Raw genomic sequence first — 18,067 nt, 5'->3', positions numbered from 1 at the left:
TTGTGTCGTGAGAAAACGTAATTGTTAAAAATTTAATTCTGTCTTAATTTCCGTTGGTGATTCTTACATTTTTTCCTAACTAAATTTCTTCCTTGATATTATAAGCACTTCCTCAACCGTGACAAAGGGCCCATCTATTTGCTTGCTTCCACCAAAGCCCAAATTAAACTGAAACCCTCTCCGTCCTGGTACTGTCTTCGCATTCATTCATAAAATATCATCAATATTCTAACTCACCAAACTTTTTCTTCCATGAACTAATATGGACAGTAGTTTTTAATACCATATTCAGTGTTCTGACATTGCATTTTCTTTGGAATACACCCCAGCAATATGTCCTCAGACTCTTCCGAGGAGCCAAGCTGCTCCACCGTTAGCACTCCGAAGCTGGATGACAAATTAATATTTAAGGAGCCTTTAGTTCCTCCTAAGAAGGTACTGAAGCATGGGAAAAAAGTTCTAGAAGAAGATGAGTATTTAGAGGTAAGTTTTGCTGTGTAACTTTCTTAAAATGCGAAGGAACCAAAGCGACCTTGTAAATCTTCGATAATCACTTTACTGTCCGCTATAAGTAGCAGATCTCTGTGTGGGCAAGTTGATTTCTTATGAAATTCAGTACATTGACAGATCGCTCAAGTGAATGTAAACATGGATAATAGTCATGGATATGACCTTCATTGAATGCTTCTTTCCAATACCCATAAATAGTAGAGCTCGCGCATTGTATGTTGAGATAAACGTCAAAGTATTAATTACGTCACCATTCACCAGTGGTACCACCAAACAACTACATGTGTGTGTGTGTGTGTGACCTGTTGAGTTGTGCAAATTCAGAGCTAATCGGAGATTGATGTTTGTCACAACATACAATGAGCGGGCTCTAAAAGTTTTAAGTTGCGCTGTTGAAATGAATATGTTTGATACTGTTTGGTTTTTCTTTTACACACTAAAGGCAACTTGGTAGTCCCATTGACCCCACAAGTTTGTTGAGCACTTGGTCGAAACATTTGGCATCCATCTTTAAACTCTCAATTCACCGGATTATTCGAACAGAATCTAGGAATGTCGACCGTTTGGCATTGGCTAAGTAATTCTGTTTCCAAGAGGTTCGGAGCAACTTGCTGTGACAATGCATCTTTGGTCTCTTCAAGTGTGAGCATCTGAAGTAAACCACTTGGGGCAGTTCGGGAATCGAACTACATCAATGCCAAATGGTCGGCCTCGGCACTGCTCCATTTTAAGTATAGAAAAGCAACACTAACCATTTGGCATTGAGTAATTCAAACAAGTATTGGACTAACTGTTGACTTGCATGATGTTTTTCAATGTGTTAGGTTTTTGACATCGATTGATTCAGACACTTCTCGTGCCGATATTCCACATGGAATGATAACTCTTGTGAATAACATTGTTTCTAACAGTTGCATCCTAGAGTTTATGGAAAATGACTTAATTTTGTAATCAGATCCTTTAATTATTCTCACTGTCTTGTTTTTCAGCGAATGGGGAAAATCATCCAGAGAGATTTCTTTCCGGATTTGGAGAAATTAAAAGCTCAAAATGCATATCTCGATGCTGTACTTCACAATGATGTCCGTAAACTTCAGGAAGTTTATGCCAAATATAGTTCAGGATCAAAGCCGCCCACGGATAGACGTAAGTACTTGTGTTGGTTTTTTTCTTGAAATACTGTTTAGGTTGATCGTTTCATCTCCTGGAATGTATCTGTGATATCCACTGAAATAACCTGTTGAGAGAGAAAGTTATTACTCAAGTGTCAATGAGTGCCATGTGTTTTAACCATATCCATACGCAACACCTGATAAAAGGGAAGGTAATGTTGAGAGAATACTCTTTAAAAATTTTCAAAATAGGTAATAGCTTTTTTGTGATGATAATTATTGCCAAATTGTTGCCAAATCATGCTGTACCTACCAAAGGTATAGTGGTCAAAAAAATCAAATCAAAATATCTCTATGCAGGGGACCAGGGAAAACTTTGTAATACTAATGCATGAATGAAGATAAAAACTGAAAGGATTTGAATTCTGATTTTTTTGTATTTTCAGATTCAAGCCCCGCAACCTTTGAGACTCCGGTTGCAAGTTCAAGAACCAGTGATGAACAGTTTGAGCTCAAGGATCCAAGTGAAGAAACAGCTTTTAACAAACTGGACAAAAATAGCAATAAAGGTTTGCGACCTTTTTCTTTATTAAAATCCTTAACATGAAAATGATGGATGAATTGGCACACTGTTTCCTTCGGTCCGGGAAACCAAGTAATTCAGGAAATCTTGCAAGTAGACTTCCTGTCGTACTTCATTTCCTTTATGGAAAACCACTCATCGTCATCTCTTTAAAAGTTAGATAAAATCCCTCTCCATCAGAAGAATATTCTGTAAACATTTCAAGCCAGGCTGTTGCTTCAATCTCCTTTTAACAAATTTAATAGAAGTGGAGATTTCGAAAAACTGCAACTGAGACATACAGTTTTACAGATTTATTGTCGATAATATTCTCTAACTTAGAGGACTACATCAAGTAATTATTGAAGTCCCACTTTCTTTGGGAAGTAAGGGAAGTTGACCTCTCATTTCTTACCCTATTTTCATAGCTTATTTTTTAGTGATCTCGGAATTAAGTTCTCTCTTATTAATTTTTACAGATAAAAATCTAAGTTTAGACCAGTTTCTAAGCGCCCATACCAGTGAGGACAATGAAAGTTTCACTGAAATTATGAAGAAAGCTGAAATCAGACACCGATTAAAGGTACGTACTTAAATGTCATTTAAAACGTTTGAATTTATTTTAATCCATCAGTTCATATTCGGCAACAGGAAATGTTAGTCAAGGTCTATGGAGCAAGCATTCCAAGAAGGGTTCAAAGAATAGAAACTTGTCTATTTTTCTTTTCATTTCATTTTCAACCTCTCATACATGGAGGTGAACAAACAGAACAATACAAGAGATAGTTACAACAGAACCTTTAGTAGGTACCCTAGGGTGCGGCTTATTTTTGTAATGTCGGAAAATCGACGAGGTCCGGGTGGCAATCAATGCTATCTATGAAAATAATAGGCTGTAAAAAATTTGAGCCAATTTGAAGCTTTTTTAGCTGATGCTCAAAGGGATCAAAACTACGGGCAAAATTACATTGGTTTAAATGGGCGGAAAAACGCCTGATCTGCGTAAATGCGTTTTTTGGATCTAAAATGCGCTTAAATGAAGAAAACCGGACCAACTCTTAGAGAGGCATTTAAGGGCCCATTCGAAACGAGAAAATCACACTTTGGACCCATGGGTGGGGACAGGGGGGTCACGGCGTAGCCGGTTTTGAGGCGCCGCGCCCGGAGCTAAGAATTCGCTTCTGATCGAACTCAAAATAAGTGTTCCGAAGTTGAAGAGGCAAATTTATCTCACAACTTGATGAGAAATAATGTATAATAGTTGTTTTAGCCCTTGAGAACTATACTTGGCCCCTTATAATGTTGCCTCACATACTATTTCTAGAGCCTGGAACGAAATTGATGTATATATTTTATCTTGCACTCGAGTGATCCCCCTACCCTCACCCATGGGTCAAAAGTGTGATTTTCTCGTTTCGAATGGGCCCTTAGATGCCTCTTCAAGAGTTGGTCAGGTTTTCTTCATTTAAGCGTATTTTAGATCCAAAAAACGCATTTACGCAGATCAAGCGTTTTTCCGCCCATTTAAACCAATGTAATTTTGCCCGTAGTTTTGATCCCTTTGAGCATCAGCTAAAAAAGCTTCAAAGTGGCTCAAATTTTTTACAGCCTATTATTTTCATAGATAGCATTGATTGCCACCCGGACCTCGTCGATTTTCTTACATGACGAAAATAAGCTGCACCCTAAGGTACCCCAACCTTACTTATCCAAGCCAGTTTGATGGAATTTCTTGGCTCTCAGGTTCAAATAACCAAAACTCATTCAGCAAGATGCCTACTTCCATTGAAAGGAACTGGTTCTAAGTACTTACCTAGAAGTTGAAGAAATATTTTAGAAATGAAGTTACAGACGGAAGTCAAAACTTTTGAAGCAATAATGTCCCAGTTTAGTGAATATTTTGCTCAAGTAATACCAAAATGTGTTGATTTTAGCATCCTTGGCTGTACAAAGAGGCAGAAAATCCAGAGGAAGAAAGACAAAGACTTTTGGCACTACCGTCAACTGAAGAACAAAAAGATCCTGCCCCAAAGCCGCTCAATCTGGACACTTGGACTTTCAAGGACAAAAATTACATCATGTATGTTCCTGACGGTAAGTTTCAGCATTCCTCAGGATTTAACACAGCCTATAGCTTTGTTTTTACCCCCTGTGAATAATTTAGTTGATTTGGAGGTATTGTATAGTTGTTGCATATTTTTTTCTACAGAATTTTCTTCTCACACAGACAACCCTCCTCATTTTTGTTCAAAAATGAGATTCAAATGAAGGAAAGAGATTCATGAAAGTTCAAAAGATATTTTCATTTTATGGGAAAATAAGGTTTAAATCAGTGTCCAGTAATCAAACCAACCGCCAAGATAGAGTGGAAATTGCATTTACTTTTTTTCTTTAATGTTGATTGTTTATCCGGCTATTAGATTCAGTCACTTTTTCTATGAAAGTAGATGGTCTGAGCCAGTGTTCGAAACTCACCTTCAAGTTTTAGGTAGAGAGCTCAATAACAAAAAATTTAAAATTTACATAGTCACACCGCGTATAAAGGAATGTTTTGTGAATATTTTGACATGGAGTAATGACGGACTCTTATTTGAAATGAGCAATTCATGAAAAACACCTGGGATAAAACAAGTCCAAGGGTTTAATCTGCCATATTTGGGACTCAAAATAGTAAAAGAATAGTGGAATTTGACATCCTCCATTGCGGTAAAAGAACTAAACCACTAGCAATTTATTCTTAGGCTACGAAGAGGAGTTTTTCGTCGGAATCCTCAAAGCACAGTTTCTGACCCAACTTTATGGGAATAGGCCGTAAAAAACTTTGAAGTTTTCCCAGGAAATTTTGTAAAAATTGTGTCCCTTTCCTTGTGGATGATTGCAATTCTAAAATTTTTGTCGCTCAGTTTTTATTTATCTTGAAAAATTTGGAAAACTAATCGTGTACTTCATAATGAGCAGGTGTTCCACTAACTCCAGAAGAAAGGTTAGAAATGTCCAAAAGGCGCCAATCCATCAATCATGCAAGTACAAGACTTGAGCACTGCCCATTCAACGAAGAACAAAACAAGGAGACCTTACACAACGTCGCTCAAATGCAAGCACGAACTTTGGAAGGAAAAATTGATGTTGACGGCAAAGAAGTGGTCTTGGGAACCACGCCTAAAGTCAACGGCTTCTCATTTGTGAAAACTCCCTCACCGGCACCTGGTAAATTTCAAACTTTGCAATCTTTCACCTTGTCATTCATTAATGTCCAACAGATATTTTCCTAGCTCTTCTGAAGAAATCAAGCCTTACTGCCCCTCAAAGTCTCTTGTAACAAAACCTGTCAAATCTACTGTGACATTATTATGTCTCTCACAGTGTTTGACCTGTTGAAAAAAACTTACAATTTCTTTTTCTGGAAAATGTCTTTGGATTTTCTTTTAATCAAGATGAAAATTCAAGGAGAATGTCTAGCAAATACTTTTAGTAGTATTTCCTCTATAGAATAAAAAAGAAGCGATTTCCACGAATGGATATTGCCATTGACTTTTCAAGTTCCCTTCCAGGATTTGAATTCTGCTTAAGATTTAAAGGCCACCTATAACCTCTAGTAACCGTACCCTAAATTTTCAACCTTGTATGTAGTATATCGGAAACAAGGGAGATCACCCTGAGGAAAGAGCCTCCCTAAAAAAGGGCCTTTTTTGGCCCCTTTTCGGGAACCCGGGGATTTCGTTCGTTTGTGGCTTAAAACCTTATGATGAGGTAAGCCTCCAGTAAAAATTTTAGCTTGAGTATACGTCTAGTTTCCGAGATACAGCGTTGCAAAGTTGGCATATTTGAGCTTTAAAATTCTCATATTCTCAGGTATCTTATTTTCTCAGAACGATTCAATTGGATGTTTTATGATATTTTGTGACATTTTATTAAATGTTAGTATTATTTTCGAATGCATATTTCAATTGAAACATTAATACTACTAATTCTGTTAAAACAACGTTGCAAAGTTGACATAAAAACCTATAAAAAATGTTAATTTTATCAAGTTTCTTAACTTAAAAACGAACTTAATGACCGCTAAAAGATATGTTTTTGGGGTTTAGATGCAATTTTATGATAGATTAAGACTTTCCTTAAAATTTAACTCAAAATGCAAGTATAGTTTCAATGATACAGGGTTGCAAAGTTTATATATTTGAGCTTTAAAAATGTCTATATTTTTGAGTTCTGTGTTTAAGAAGCAACTTTCGTAGAATTTAATCACGATTTGAGGCAGGAAACCAACCATTTATGTCATCTGTAGATGAATGTTTGTATTTCAAGAAGAATTCTTTGACCGGTGATGATACAGCGTTGCCATGCTTAAAACTTTGAACTCTGTATGGATTATGATTTTTTCTTGTTGAACACGACTTCAATGGGTATCTTAACTCGTATCAAGGCAAAATATCAAGGGCTGATGTCAGTCCCAGGAAACGATTGGTTTTGGAAAAAATACTGCTGCCAAGTTTATTCATAATTATTTTCAAACAAAAATAATAAAATGATTTTAAAATAAAGATTCTAATTTAATTTTTTAACTTTTTTTTATTTTGTTTAATTTTTTTTGGTAATTTGTTTAGTCTTTTGTGATTTTTTTATATTTGTTTATGAATATCCGTGAAAATATTTTTTTTCGATTGATACGTGAGTATAGTCTTGCCTTCAAATATATAGCAAGTACCTCAACATGTTGCCGATTTTTTACTTTTACCAAGTATCTCAATTATTTTGAGGCATCTGGATCAAAGATATGTTTTCAACATGCTCTATACATATACGAGCTTGTTATGATTGGCACTGCCAAGACACTGCACAGTTGCGTATTGAGAAAATGCAACTTTTTTCCAGATATATTTCACTGGGAGATGGATGTATTTTTTATCAGAATGGAGGGGTCAGCGAATGCTACCAAGAATTTACATCCAGTGCCGAGATCATAATGTGAATGCTTAAATCCATTTTGAAATACAAGTATGAAACATGACAATAGCCTGGTCTCTTCGGAATGCTGTCATACTGTGACACAGAGATCTTAAAACTATGGGGACAACCCTCAACAAAAATGGAACTTTAACAACTTATTAATGAAAAAATAGTTAGTAGCTATGCCGAAATAATAATTTTTGACAAATCCATGCAACAATATTTTAATAATTTTAAGTATTTAATTCTTTTAATTTCTTTTTCTATAGATTTATTTATTTAATTTATTTTTTCATATTTAATTTTTTCATCATTTGTAATTCTTAAGTCGAAGATATTCTATTCTTTAAGGAACAATGAATGTATTGTCTGTATCAAGATTTATTTGTACTCAAAAAACTGGAGCGTTTCCATAGTTTATGTTCGTTTTTGCATTCTGCCTAAAAAAAAGTAAAATTGACAACCAAGGCAAGGTAGAATTTTTTAGATTTTGAAAGCAACACTGATGCTGAGCCATTCATTGTATGCCATAAATTCACTTGGATTACGTTTTAAAATCAGACAATTATTGGAAGTATCCTTATTTTAAACTTATTTTATTATGGAATGTTAAGAGAAACTTAAATAAAATTGGCAACAGTGCCATTTTCATTCCAATTTTCACCTAGGATTGACAAAAGTCCTCCTCATTTCTTTGTTTCACAATATCACTTATCAACAATTGTTCAATCTTGTCTTCAATAAAATAACACAAAATAGACATTTTCCCAGATACAAGTTGAAAACTTTGCAACACTGTATTATCGTATCCTTTCATAAATTATACCATGCATCTACGAGTATCACTAATTGTTGATTCTATGCCCCAAAATACAGTTCGATCTTCAGTAATAGCGGTTTGTGAATGAGAAACTTTAAAAAATGAGCTTTTTAAAGCTGAAAAATGTGAACTTAGCAACGTTGTACTGCCAAAACAAGGCTTACGCATGAGTCAAAATTCTTACTGGAGACTTTTTATATTATAATTTATCGTGTGCACCTTGTGTAAGTATTGTAAAGTCATTTTTGAAGTTGGTTTTTGGAAGAAAATCCATAAAAATATGAGAATTTTAAAGCTCAAATTTGCCAACTTTGCAATGCTGTATCTCGGAAACAAGACATATACTCAAGCTAAAATTTTTACTGGAGGCTTGTCTCATCATAAGGTTTCATTTAAGCCACATACGAATGAAATCCCCAGGTTCCCGAAAAGGGGCCATTTTTAGGGAGGCTCTTTGTAATTTCCCATCGATGAAAGCTTTTTGAGACTGTTTTAATAAAACAAGATGTATTAAAATTTGAATGGCTGAAATTAATTCATTTCAGGAGGACCCTCATTTCTCTTTGATCACCATTTTATTTTGAAAATGCACATTTTGCAAGTATCATACCACTTTTTACGATTTTAGAGATGTGAGCAATATCTATAAAAATATAAGGATTTGGAATCATAAATTAGTAGAGAGCTTCCGCAGAGATCAGATCAGTTGCTCTTCCTCAAGTGCTCTTTTTAATATTTTCTCACGATTATACCAAGTATCACGATTATATTTATTTATTTACGGTATCAACGGGTGATAAAGACCCATTTCTCTCATATTCTCTCATTAATCTAATAACTCAGTCATCACTGGTTCAATTTTTTAAAATTCTCTGTTTGAGAAGTATATTATGTCCAAAATTGAACCTGGCAATGAAAAACTTGTCAGTTTGAAAAGTACTTTTCAATTATGTATTGTCATTAATTGCGACTTGAAAGAAGAGGTTAGGTTTGAATAGGGGTCCAGAAAGTTTTAAGCCCTCCCATGTTTTGTTACCATGTAGCCATAATCATGTCATCAGGAAATTTCTGCATCTCTGGATTTGATTAAATTTACTGCATTCTTTTCATTAGCATTCTCTTATTTTATCTAAAAAATTCCATGCCAAATTCTACTGTTAAGAAGCAAAAAATCTGAAGTTATATACCTAATGGGCAAAATTAAAGGACTCCCAGTAGCCTTGCGTCCTTGCTGCTGTCAAAAGTATTTTTTTATCTAAATTTTCTGTTCAAACTGTGTATCCTCTTATCCGAAGTTTACTTTCTTTTAGGAGTTGACGAATCTCCGCTGATAACCTGGGGAGAAATTGAAGGCACACCTATTCGGCTTGATGGAGGAGACACGCCTCTGCGGCCTGGTGCAGGAACAGCATCATTCCGAATCGCTGAGCCTCCTAAAAGGGAGAGGTTGGCTTTAGCGCTGGCTGAAAAAGCAAGTGAAAGACATCGCAACAAAAAAAGCAAAGCCATGGAAGCAGCCAAAAGGCTCGCATCGTAAGTTTCTGAATCACAATTACTTTAATCGGAGCATGCCCTTGGAGTGGAGATGAAAATTCTCGGAGAAAGTCAAGTGCTTGCAACAGAATAGGACTGCTAAAAAGTCGCTCAAAATTTTTTTAGTGGTTTTTTAATGTGAGAGCGATGTCCTTGTATGAAAACATGTGTTTTTCTGTGAAAGTCTCTTGTTGAAGTTAGCTCTCCTCATAGGTGTCCTAAATGACTATCATTCTTGAAACCTTGGAAAGGTAAACAATTTTTCGCTGGAAGTTCAAAAAAGGAAAGTCAGAAAATAATTGCAGATTCGTTTTTTGCCCTGAAGGTCGTAAAATGAAGAGCACTGAAACTCTCCCACCAATCAGAATGACAGTTTTTTTTCATGTTGATTAATTCTCAGAGTCGTGTCCATTGTTGTTCCTTGAACAGCTCCTTTCTTGAGGAGATCCTATTAGGTTTACACTGTGACTAAAGGAGGTTTAAGGAAGCCTTCAAGTCTGGAAATGGATCCATTAAAAGGGATTACAATGATCTGCCGCTACAAAAAGTACAAAATACAAAGTAAATACTTTTTGAGTTTTGCAAAATTTAAGGTATGTTTACACTTCTTAGAATTTGTCAAAATCATAAAAATTTTTCATTCGTATTGTCTACTTCTTACAATGGCAAATGATTGTAATCCCTTTGGAAGATCCATTTCCTGAATCATAATACTGAATTTTACTTGAAGTCCACTAAAATTGTCTATTCTGCAATGTTACATTCAAGGCTACTTTGAAGCTCGCTTAATCATAATGTAAGCCACATGAGGCCCCTTAAGGATAAGAGTTATTTGGACTGCATTTTGCAATTTGGAACTATAAAGTCTGGCTCATGTGAAAAAACACTTATGTGCATAGGGAAACTAATGGCACATACGTTGTTTTCAAACCGGGCCAAAATTTGTAGTTCCAAATTGCAAAATGAGGTCCATTTAAGGAATGACAATGAATGCGACCACAACTCTATTCTCATGTAATGGTGTTCTCAGGTTGTTTGTCATGAGCTTATTTAAATATATTTCTAGTTGACCAATGTGTCCCCAATCATTAGCAGAGACTATGTACTTCAAGTTATCTTTGGGTCCTAGTCTTCTAAAGTCATTCAGATGTAACAACTAATGAAATGAATACCGCATTTTTGCACATTGAACTTTTATCCTTTCTGTTCCAGCCCCTCACCGAAACACGGTGGTCTATCAGTTGAGAGGTTAAGTACAATGTCACCAGCAGCGCAACGCTTCATATCAAGCCACCTCAAAACATGTATAGGTTCAGACAAAGCCCTCCAAGCCTCTTACAGCCCGGCATCAAACCGCAGCAACCGCAGCACCAGGTCCACAACGCCGTTCTTGTCGCCACGTCCAGACTCTACACCAGGTCAACCTCTGCGCATCAAGACACCCACGCAGAATCCCCGCGCTCCAGTAAAGATCTCTTCTAAGTCTTCCAAATCTGCCAATACACTCACTGATGATCTACTTAAACTCAATTTGCCCAAGCGACCTAAGGCATCCGACTTCTTCTAGAAAGTCCCCCTTTTCGTTTTTAATGGAGGGAGCACTCAGATGCAATCAACTTACTCTAACCATTTACTGCATAAATGGATTATGGTTTAGGATATAAACCGAGATTCCTAATACATGTTTTCTCATCATAATTTCATGCAAAACGCAGTATCATCCTTGAAATCTTCATTAGGTCGCTGGACAAGTTTTAAATTAAAGCACTACCCATAGTCTCTCTTCAAAGTTTCACGAGGAATTCGAACCACACCAAGGGTAGTGTGGAAAGCAACTCCTAAACAAGATATAAGTGTGTACAATTAACATAGCAAATATACAAATGTTATCATTTGTATACTTTGACTTTCATTCAATCTTTGTTCAAAATCATTCCCTAATATCTCGTGTAAGGATTGACTTTAACACTTCCTGCTGTATGCATTGTTTTTTACGCAATATTTGAAAGAGAATATATTTTGAAGAGTCTAGTATAGACCTTTTTAAGTGGCCTATGCCAACCAGTAAGAAATAAATTTATTGCTTTTCTAGGGAAAGCAGAAACGAATATTTTGTGAGATACCTGACTGAGGCACTAGCGAATGCAATTTTCTCACAAGTCGGCAGAGGGAACTTCTCTCTCTTAAACAGTTATATTGTGTTCTGAATCATGATTGGGCCCTGTTATTGCCAAATCATTGTACTACTCCTTCAAAAGGAAGATTGTGAAGACTAATTTTGCATAGATTATTATAATTTAAGGCTGTGATATGTTAAATAATAAATTGATTTTTCTCAAATATATCTGATTTTTCCATATTTTTTAACACATCCTGCCCTCAAAAAATCTTTTTTCACTCCTGTTTGACGAGGGGGTTGGTACCACCTTGAAATGTCTTGGTATTTTAAGGTCAGTATCAGCCTTATTTTTTTCGTTATTTTCTCACATTTGTTTTCATCGAATTATTCTAACTACTTTTTAGTACTGTCTTTCTGTCTTCAGTAATCAAGTTAGTTTGCAAGATTAAGTTAGACCCTAAGGAGAGCATTTGGCATGGCAATTATAAAATTTTTAGCTCTTAATGTGAAAAATCAAAACCCTAAAAAGTCTCTCTCAAAACTGCATTTTTTGAACTGCAAAAATCAAACTATTATATCTTGGGTTCAATTTGTCACATGCAGGAGTTATCAGTGGCAGTCTTTATGAAATACTTCTCTGTGAAGCGGTATCAATACCTCAATTGAGGATTTAAGTGCAAAAAGGACACCTTTCCGTTTCAGAATCGCCAACAACAATTTCTTTTTTGTGAAGAGACTACTAGATCATTGAACTTGGGATTTCTGCTGAAAATATTCTTTCCCCAAACATAAAAGAGTATCAAGTTAAATTTCAGTTTCTCTACCAGAACCTTTTTTCCTGTTAAGAGTAAAAATGTGAAAAGTAATTCTGAAACACTGAAACCAAGAAGAACGATTTCTGCACACAAATTCTCAATTTTGAGTTTTTCTGCACTTACGTCCCTTTTCTTATGAATCATCGCAAAAATAAAATAAAAATTTGGAGGTACATACACAAATCAGTGAAAAAATATTAAAGAAAAAATTTATTTTAATCACTGAAATATGAATATGTACATAAATAAATAAAATGAAAATAATCAAATCTTTAAAAATAATTTGAAGGGAACCACCATTAAAATTACTTTACACAAAGGAAGAAAAGCTCATGATAGTGGCTCCTATTTTGTTTGAGAAGGATTCCAGAAGAAAATTGATTTGACAGCGTGCTGCATGGAATTCATGACATTACCTCGTGGAGTTTCGTAGAGAGCCTGAACCGTGAAAAAAAGACAAGTTAATGAGATGAAAAACAAAATTAATACCCTTAAATTATAGCTTAAGAATTGTATTACATTTTGCATTTAGAAACCACAATTTCCAGCTCACTTTAGAAACAACGTGTACGCCTTTAGTTTCTATATGAGATAAGTGCTTTTACAGAGGCGTCAGATATTGTAGTTCCTAATTGCAAAATAATGTCCAATTAAATATAACCATGGTTGGTTAAAGGGATCTAAGTACACACAGATAAAATTTTCAGTGAACAGATCCACATTGAGTTGGTGTTAAATCTTGAGGATTTTTTTTAAAAATAAGTTAACTCACTTTTCCAGCCATATATTTATTGACAACAAGTAAAATACAGGATAATGAAAATAACTTAATTGGAAAAACCATGAGAAGGAAAATTTCATGAAATATTATTAGTAGAGTATGAAGATCTGATCCATCATAGGAGTAGTATGCAGTCAATATGGGTGACATGAAGATTTATTGCACAGAAATACAGAATCATTACCTGATCTTAAGAGTATAAAAGAGTTCGGCTAAATGTGACTAGAGGCCTTGTTTGTCGAATGTTCGGCTCCAGCTGTAGATGATCGAACCATCGAGATAAATTAATATATTTTTCCTTCTCGTAAAAAGTCATAGATGCCTGGAAAGAAGACAACAAGTGATTCAGAGGAGGTGAAAGTAGATGTAGTAATGTTGGGAAAGTAATGAAACCAAAGCTCAAAAAAGCTGGCAGCCCACATTAATTAGCTAACTCGATAGATCAATAAAAAATGAGGGTTATTTTGCCACAAATATGTACAAGATGACCGAGTCTAATCATAATGGAATTATTTTTAGTCAGACAAACCATGTTGGTAGGACTGCCGTGCTAAGGAAAAACGCTGTATAAGACGCCGCTTTAGCCATTGCAATATTTTCTTAAAAAAAACTAATTTTCTGGGAAAATTGTAAATATTGTTCTTCAAATTTTTCAGATAATTTTTTCAAAATTTTGTCTAAAATATCTGAAAATTTCAAGGAAAAATGTTCAAACTAATTTCAAAAATACACGTTTTATCCGGAGAAATTTGGCAACTCACGAATGTTCATGCGACGTTTTTCCTTAGCAAAGCAGAAAAAATGCTTGATCTCACAATTCACAGATCGTGACAATGGCAGAGCACATCTTTGGCCAGGAGTCACTCTTCAAAAGTCAAAACATCAACAGTAATTTTGAGATGAATATGTAATGGAGAATAGGGTTGACACACGGAAAAAAAAAGAATTGCTGATTCAGCAATTCAATTGCTAAAAACAGTGAGTGCAATGTTTCAACGCAGATTTTACAACAAAAAAATGCTACTTTAACCACATTGTAAACTAATTTAACCACGGGGGTGGTTAAAGTATCATTTTTTTGTTGTAAAATCTGTGTTGAAACATTGCTCTCACTATTTTTAGCAATTGAATTGCTGAATCAGCAAATATTTTTTTTTCCGTGAGTTAGGTACTGCTTTCAGTAATCAATTCATCAAAAGATCACAAAAACAGTTGATTGTTGTTTTCTTTAAAACTAATGCTCACTCTCATTCTTTAACTTTTTAGAGACCTATTACGTAACCTTTATATCAAGAAATAATCTCTCATATCCAATAAACAATTAAATAGAAGAGACTATTGGACTATTTAAACAGATGGTTCAACAGAAAATAAGAAGTGATGCGATAAAGTTCTGTCATGAAAGAAATAGTTATTTCTTTCATGGTTCTGTCAAGTTACTGGGATTTTGTTCGCTCAAAATTAAAGGGGTTTTTCGGTAATCTGTAAATTTGACAAAATGATGTGCCCAATGAGACCTTTAATGCTCATCTTCGCTGTAGGATCAGCTATAGTAAGTACTCTTGTTACTTTTTATCTGCATGGATGTGAGGACCTTTCCGAATAAACTACAAAATACCTACGTCAATGTTGCTAAGATTGTGCATACATCCATCTGTTCAGTTGGGAGAGATCTGTAATCTCTGTCCTGAAATTTGCTTCAAATTATCTTTCTACTGTTCTTAATATTTTGACAGAGGAATGTACAATGTGGAGGATTTTGGATGGTTGTAAAAAAAAGAAAAGTTGCACAATCTCAGGTACGTTGACATGGGCACATGCTGTTTACTTAGAAAGGTCCTCATATACCTCCACTATTCGTTTCATTTAAAATTTTACTTTTGTCAAGTTTACAGCGTACAAACTTGAAAAGTTTTATGATCTCCACTGGGATGTAAGGAAGACCAATATTTTTAATTTTTCCAGTCATTTTATATTTATTGGGCGAAGCACTGCTTTGCTGGCAAGAATCTTGGTTGCGGAGAGTTTGCCAAGAGCACGGAATCTCAGCTTGATAAAAAGAGAGTGGAAGTTTCAAGTCCTTTGATGGAAGGGATTTTCTGGGAGAATTAAGGGATAACCTCTGAATTCAAAATCTTGAACAGTCCCTCCAAAGAGATAGTTTTTTTTTTCTTTTTCCTCAAATGGATTGCATTGAACAAAATATGAGTTTTCCTTCTCCAATCCATTAGACCTCCCATTTTTTATTCCAGGTTTCGTACATATGGAATTGTGGCTTGTTTTCCAAAAAGACTTGAGAAAACAAGGGATGCAGATGAAGGGACCAGGCCAACATGTTGAGGAACATGAACGACATGATTTTTTGTTCACTGGATGGGTAAATTTTTTATATTTACATAGGACAGAAATAAAAGAGCTGCTCACCACGATTGGATGTAAAACGTAGAACAAAAATAGGTCTGCTACTGTCAAATAATTGGCTGCGATATATGATTGGTCTGCTAAAGCTTTATTTACTTCCTGAAAAAAATTTAGAAAACATTATTATTTTATTCTTTACCACACTGTGAGAATAAAACTAAGTAAATAAATACCCATAAGAGAAATACGAATGTTGTGCATAATTCTTACCGAAAGAGGAAAGAGGGCCTCAGTGCTGAAAAATTCCGGACTGAGATATTGGTATGAGGAGTTAAAGGGATGTTTTGTGGTACAGTATGAATTTTGGCCATGTAAGATGGTGATCCAAGGAAACTTATTGATCAATCAATGGGAATCCGTATGAGTTCCTTTGATAGATCAGTGTGCCAACATGCAGAATTAAAAAGTTGTATCTTTACAAACATTTAGGTGCAATGAAACACTTAACATATCAGATCCATAACAGAGGAAAAAAAAAGTATGGACGTAGAACCAACTTGCCTTTGATTGGCTTATACAATTTGAATGTTTCAGGCCTGTATGGAGAGCTTGTGTACAAGGGACTCTGGTGTACATGAGCTCTGCCAATAAGTTAGTGAGAGAATATCCAACTGCTAAATTACAACTAGATGTCTGCTCATATTTCATCTTTGAAAAGAAAACAGCTAGACACACTTTGCCCAGAACTTTGAAACAATATTATTGAAATATGGGAGGAAAAGTGAACAAAACTTTTTGCATGAATAATGATCAGGCCTTCCGCAGAAAATTAAAATGCAACATAAGATTTTTGCAACTTCACAAACCAAGATACAAGGTCTGGTACTTCCACAGTCGTTATTCAACTATGAAATTTTTGGTTCACCCAACATACTACTACGAAAGGAAAAGTATAGTATTGAGATCTCAATACTATACTTTATGAAGATAAAGATAAAGTATGGTTAAGATTTATGTGAATTTGAGTCTCATAAAGAAAAGCAGTTTTTTTGTGACGCATCGTAAGTTATACATTGATAAACTCACGTATCTGTTCTTCTTTAGATTTAACAGTTAAGATTCCTTGAGATCAAAATATAAATCCATAAGATTTTGTTTTACCTTCAAGACTTGACTGGAACTAGTTGAATCATCAGCATGCACTCCCTGCGTGACAGCGTACTCAACCCACTGCCTGACAAAAGCTGCATCTTCTACATTATGACCTGCAAGCTTCTTCGCATATTTACGACTCAAAGCAAGAGCTGTCCAGCCTGGTAAATTTTCAGAATTAAGGTGTGGCAACTGGAACAAAAGTTGAAACTCTTTTCTTAAAAACAATACAATTATAGATGATCTCCACATGATATGAATTTCTTTATCACATTCATGTTATGATTTTTCAAAATCAAAAAGTACAAATGTTTGTTTCATAAGTGATTCTCCAAAGAGACCTCCCAAATAAAGTGATCATGGAAAGAAAATTTTTGGGACAGTTTTTTCAATGAGGACAATTCTCGATTTTCAAAGATATTACTTACTATCTTTCATTAAAATTTCTTGCTCATCAAAAAAATGAATGAGGAAAATTTAAAAAAAAATATTAGGTATGTTCTACTGGCTTTCTGTGAGCTACCATCACACTTCTGGTAAAAAGATACTTATTGATAACCATAGGAGTTTTTATGCTTCACTTAGCTCTACATATACCAGCAAATTCTTACAAGAATTTTTAGTAGGATGAGAATCTCCCCCCCCCCCCCCCCCCCCCCCCCGGGAAATGATACGCACACAATTCCTTTCTAACTTCATTGAAAAAAGTATGCGTCGACGGATGTCAGGAGGTTTTCCAACAGCAAAAAGAGGTGGTTCCGCTCTCAGCAGGAGAAAACCATATCAGCTCATCACATGTGCTGGAACTCGTATCAGGTAAGTTGACACCTGTTGTTTACTTTTGAGTAACTTGCGCAGTTGACCTCCTAAAGTATTTATCTGCAGAAACTTCGTTAACTTTAGTTGATTCTTGATTGTTATTGTCAGATTGATGCGCAATTGCTTGCAAAAAGAAAATAGACAAGTGCCAACTTGGCTGACGCAAGCTCTGAGAATGGCCCTGCTGAGTGGTGTAGTGCCAGTAGAAACTAAGACAATTTTAAAATTCTTGTGGAGCTACTAACCTTCATTGATGACAGTTGGGCAGAAAACTCTTTAGGAACATTAAAATACCGATACAAGGAAGAAAGCGACTGTTTTACGTCTATGACCATGTTTGAAAAGCTGCTGTGAACTCTGTGAGGAATTTAGATTACTTAGCGCACAGAAACTGAATTAGTTGGAAGAAATATTTGTCTGATGATGACACTTGGTATCACTATCGGAAAAAGTGACGGAAAAACGCTTTTCGATTTGTTTTTACAAAATTATTGCCTCTGCAGACTGCAGAAGGAGGAATTGCAAGAATTTGT

General features: G+C 35.3%; 2 protein-coding genes and 1 long non-coding RNA gene across 3 annotated transcripts; 2 read left to right on the top strand and 1 right to left on the bottom strand.

Annotated features, from left to right (window-relative positions):
- Nucleotide 1: 1 nt before the first annotated feature.
- Es2 (ess-2 splicing factor homolog) lies at nt 2–11,831 on the top strand. The gene is made up of 8 exons (XM_019041366.2): nt 2–483; nt 1,500–1,656; nt 2,069–2,191; nt 2,664–2,767; nt 4,119–4,278; nt 5,143–5,391; nt 9,265–9,487; nt 10,700–11,831. The coding sequence occupies exons 1-8, from the start codon at nt 334–336 to the stop codon at nt 11,052–11,054; spliced, it is 1,521 nt and encodes a 506-aa protein (XP_018896911.2). The 5' UTR covers nt 2–333; the 3' UTR covers nt 11,055–11,831.
- Nucleotides 11,832–12,624: 793 nt separating this feature from the next.
- Nucleotides 12,625–18,049, bottom strand: AIMP3 (aaRS-interacting multifunctional protein 3). Its single transcript, XM_019041372.2, has 5 exons — nt 17,780–18,049; nt 16,725–16,907; nt 15,627–15,722; nt 13,387–13,524; nt 12,625–12,859 (listed from the first exon to the last, which is right to left on the bottom strand). Exons 1-4 carry the CDS (start codon nt 17,867–17,869, stop codon nt 13,393–13,395), a joined length of 501 nt encoding a protein of 166 aa, XP_018896917.2. The 5' UTR covers nt 17,870–18,049; the 3' UTR covers nt 12,625–12,859; nt 13,387–13,392.
- Nucleotides 14,540–17,086, top strand: LOC109030422 (uncharacterized). The gene is made up of 3 exons (XR_002008715.2): nt 14,540–14,754; nt 15,455–15,579; nt 16,668–17,086. It is a non-coding gene; the product is annotated as an uncharacterized lncRNA (long non-coding RNA).
- Nucleotides 18,050–18,067: the final 18 nt, after the last annotated feature.

The sequence above is a fragment of the Bemisia tabaci genome, chromosome 9 (assembly GCF_918797505.1).
Source record: "Bemisia tabaci chromosome 9, PGI_BMITA_v3".
Taxonomy (NCBI): domain Eukaryota; kingdom Metazoa; phylum Arthropoda; class Insecta; order Hemiptera; family Aleyrodidae; genus Bemisia; species Bemisia tabaci.
The sequence above is the reverse complement of the archived record's forward strand: the minus strand, read 5'-3'. Positions and strand labels throughout refer to the sequence as shown.

Bases quoted from the DNA above. Each gene is read 5' to 3' on its own strand.
- Es2 (XM_019041366.2), top strand. From the start codon at position 334: ATGTCCTCAGACTCTTCCGAGGAGCCAAGCTGCTCCACCGTTAGCACT. The intron at 5,392-9,264 runs GTAAATTTCAAA...ACTTTCTTTTAG, and splicing joins AACTCCCTCACCGGCACCTG to GAGTTGACGAATCTCCGCTG. The intron at 9,488-10,699 runs GTAAGTTTCTGA...TTTCTGTTCCAG, and splicing joins GCAGCCAAAAGGCTCGCATC to CCCCTCACCGAAACACGGTG.
- AIMP3 (XM_019041372.2), bottom strand. From the start codon at position 17,869: ATGGTCATAGACGTAAAACAGTCGCTTTCTTCCTTGTATCGGTATTTT. The intron at 15,723-16,724 runs GTAAAACAAAAT...AATTTTTTTCAG, and splicing joins GTTCCAGTCAAGTCTTGAAG to GAAGTAAATAAAGCTTTAGC. The intron at 13,525-15,626 runs GTGAGCAGCTCT...TCTTCTTTCCAG, and splicing joins ACGTTTTACATCCAATCGTG to GCATCTATGACTTTTTACGA.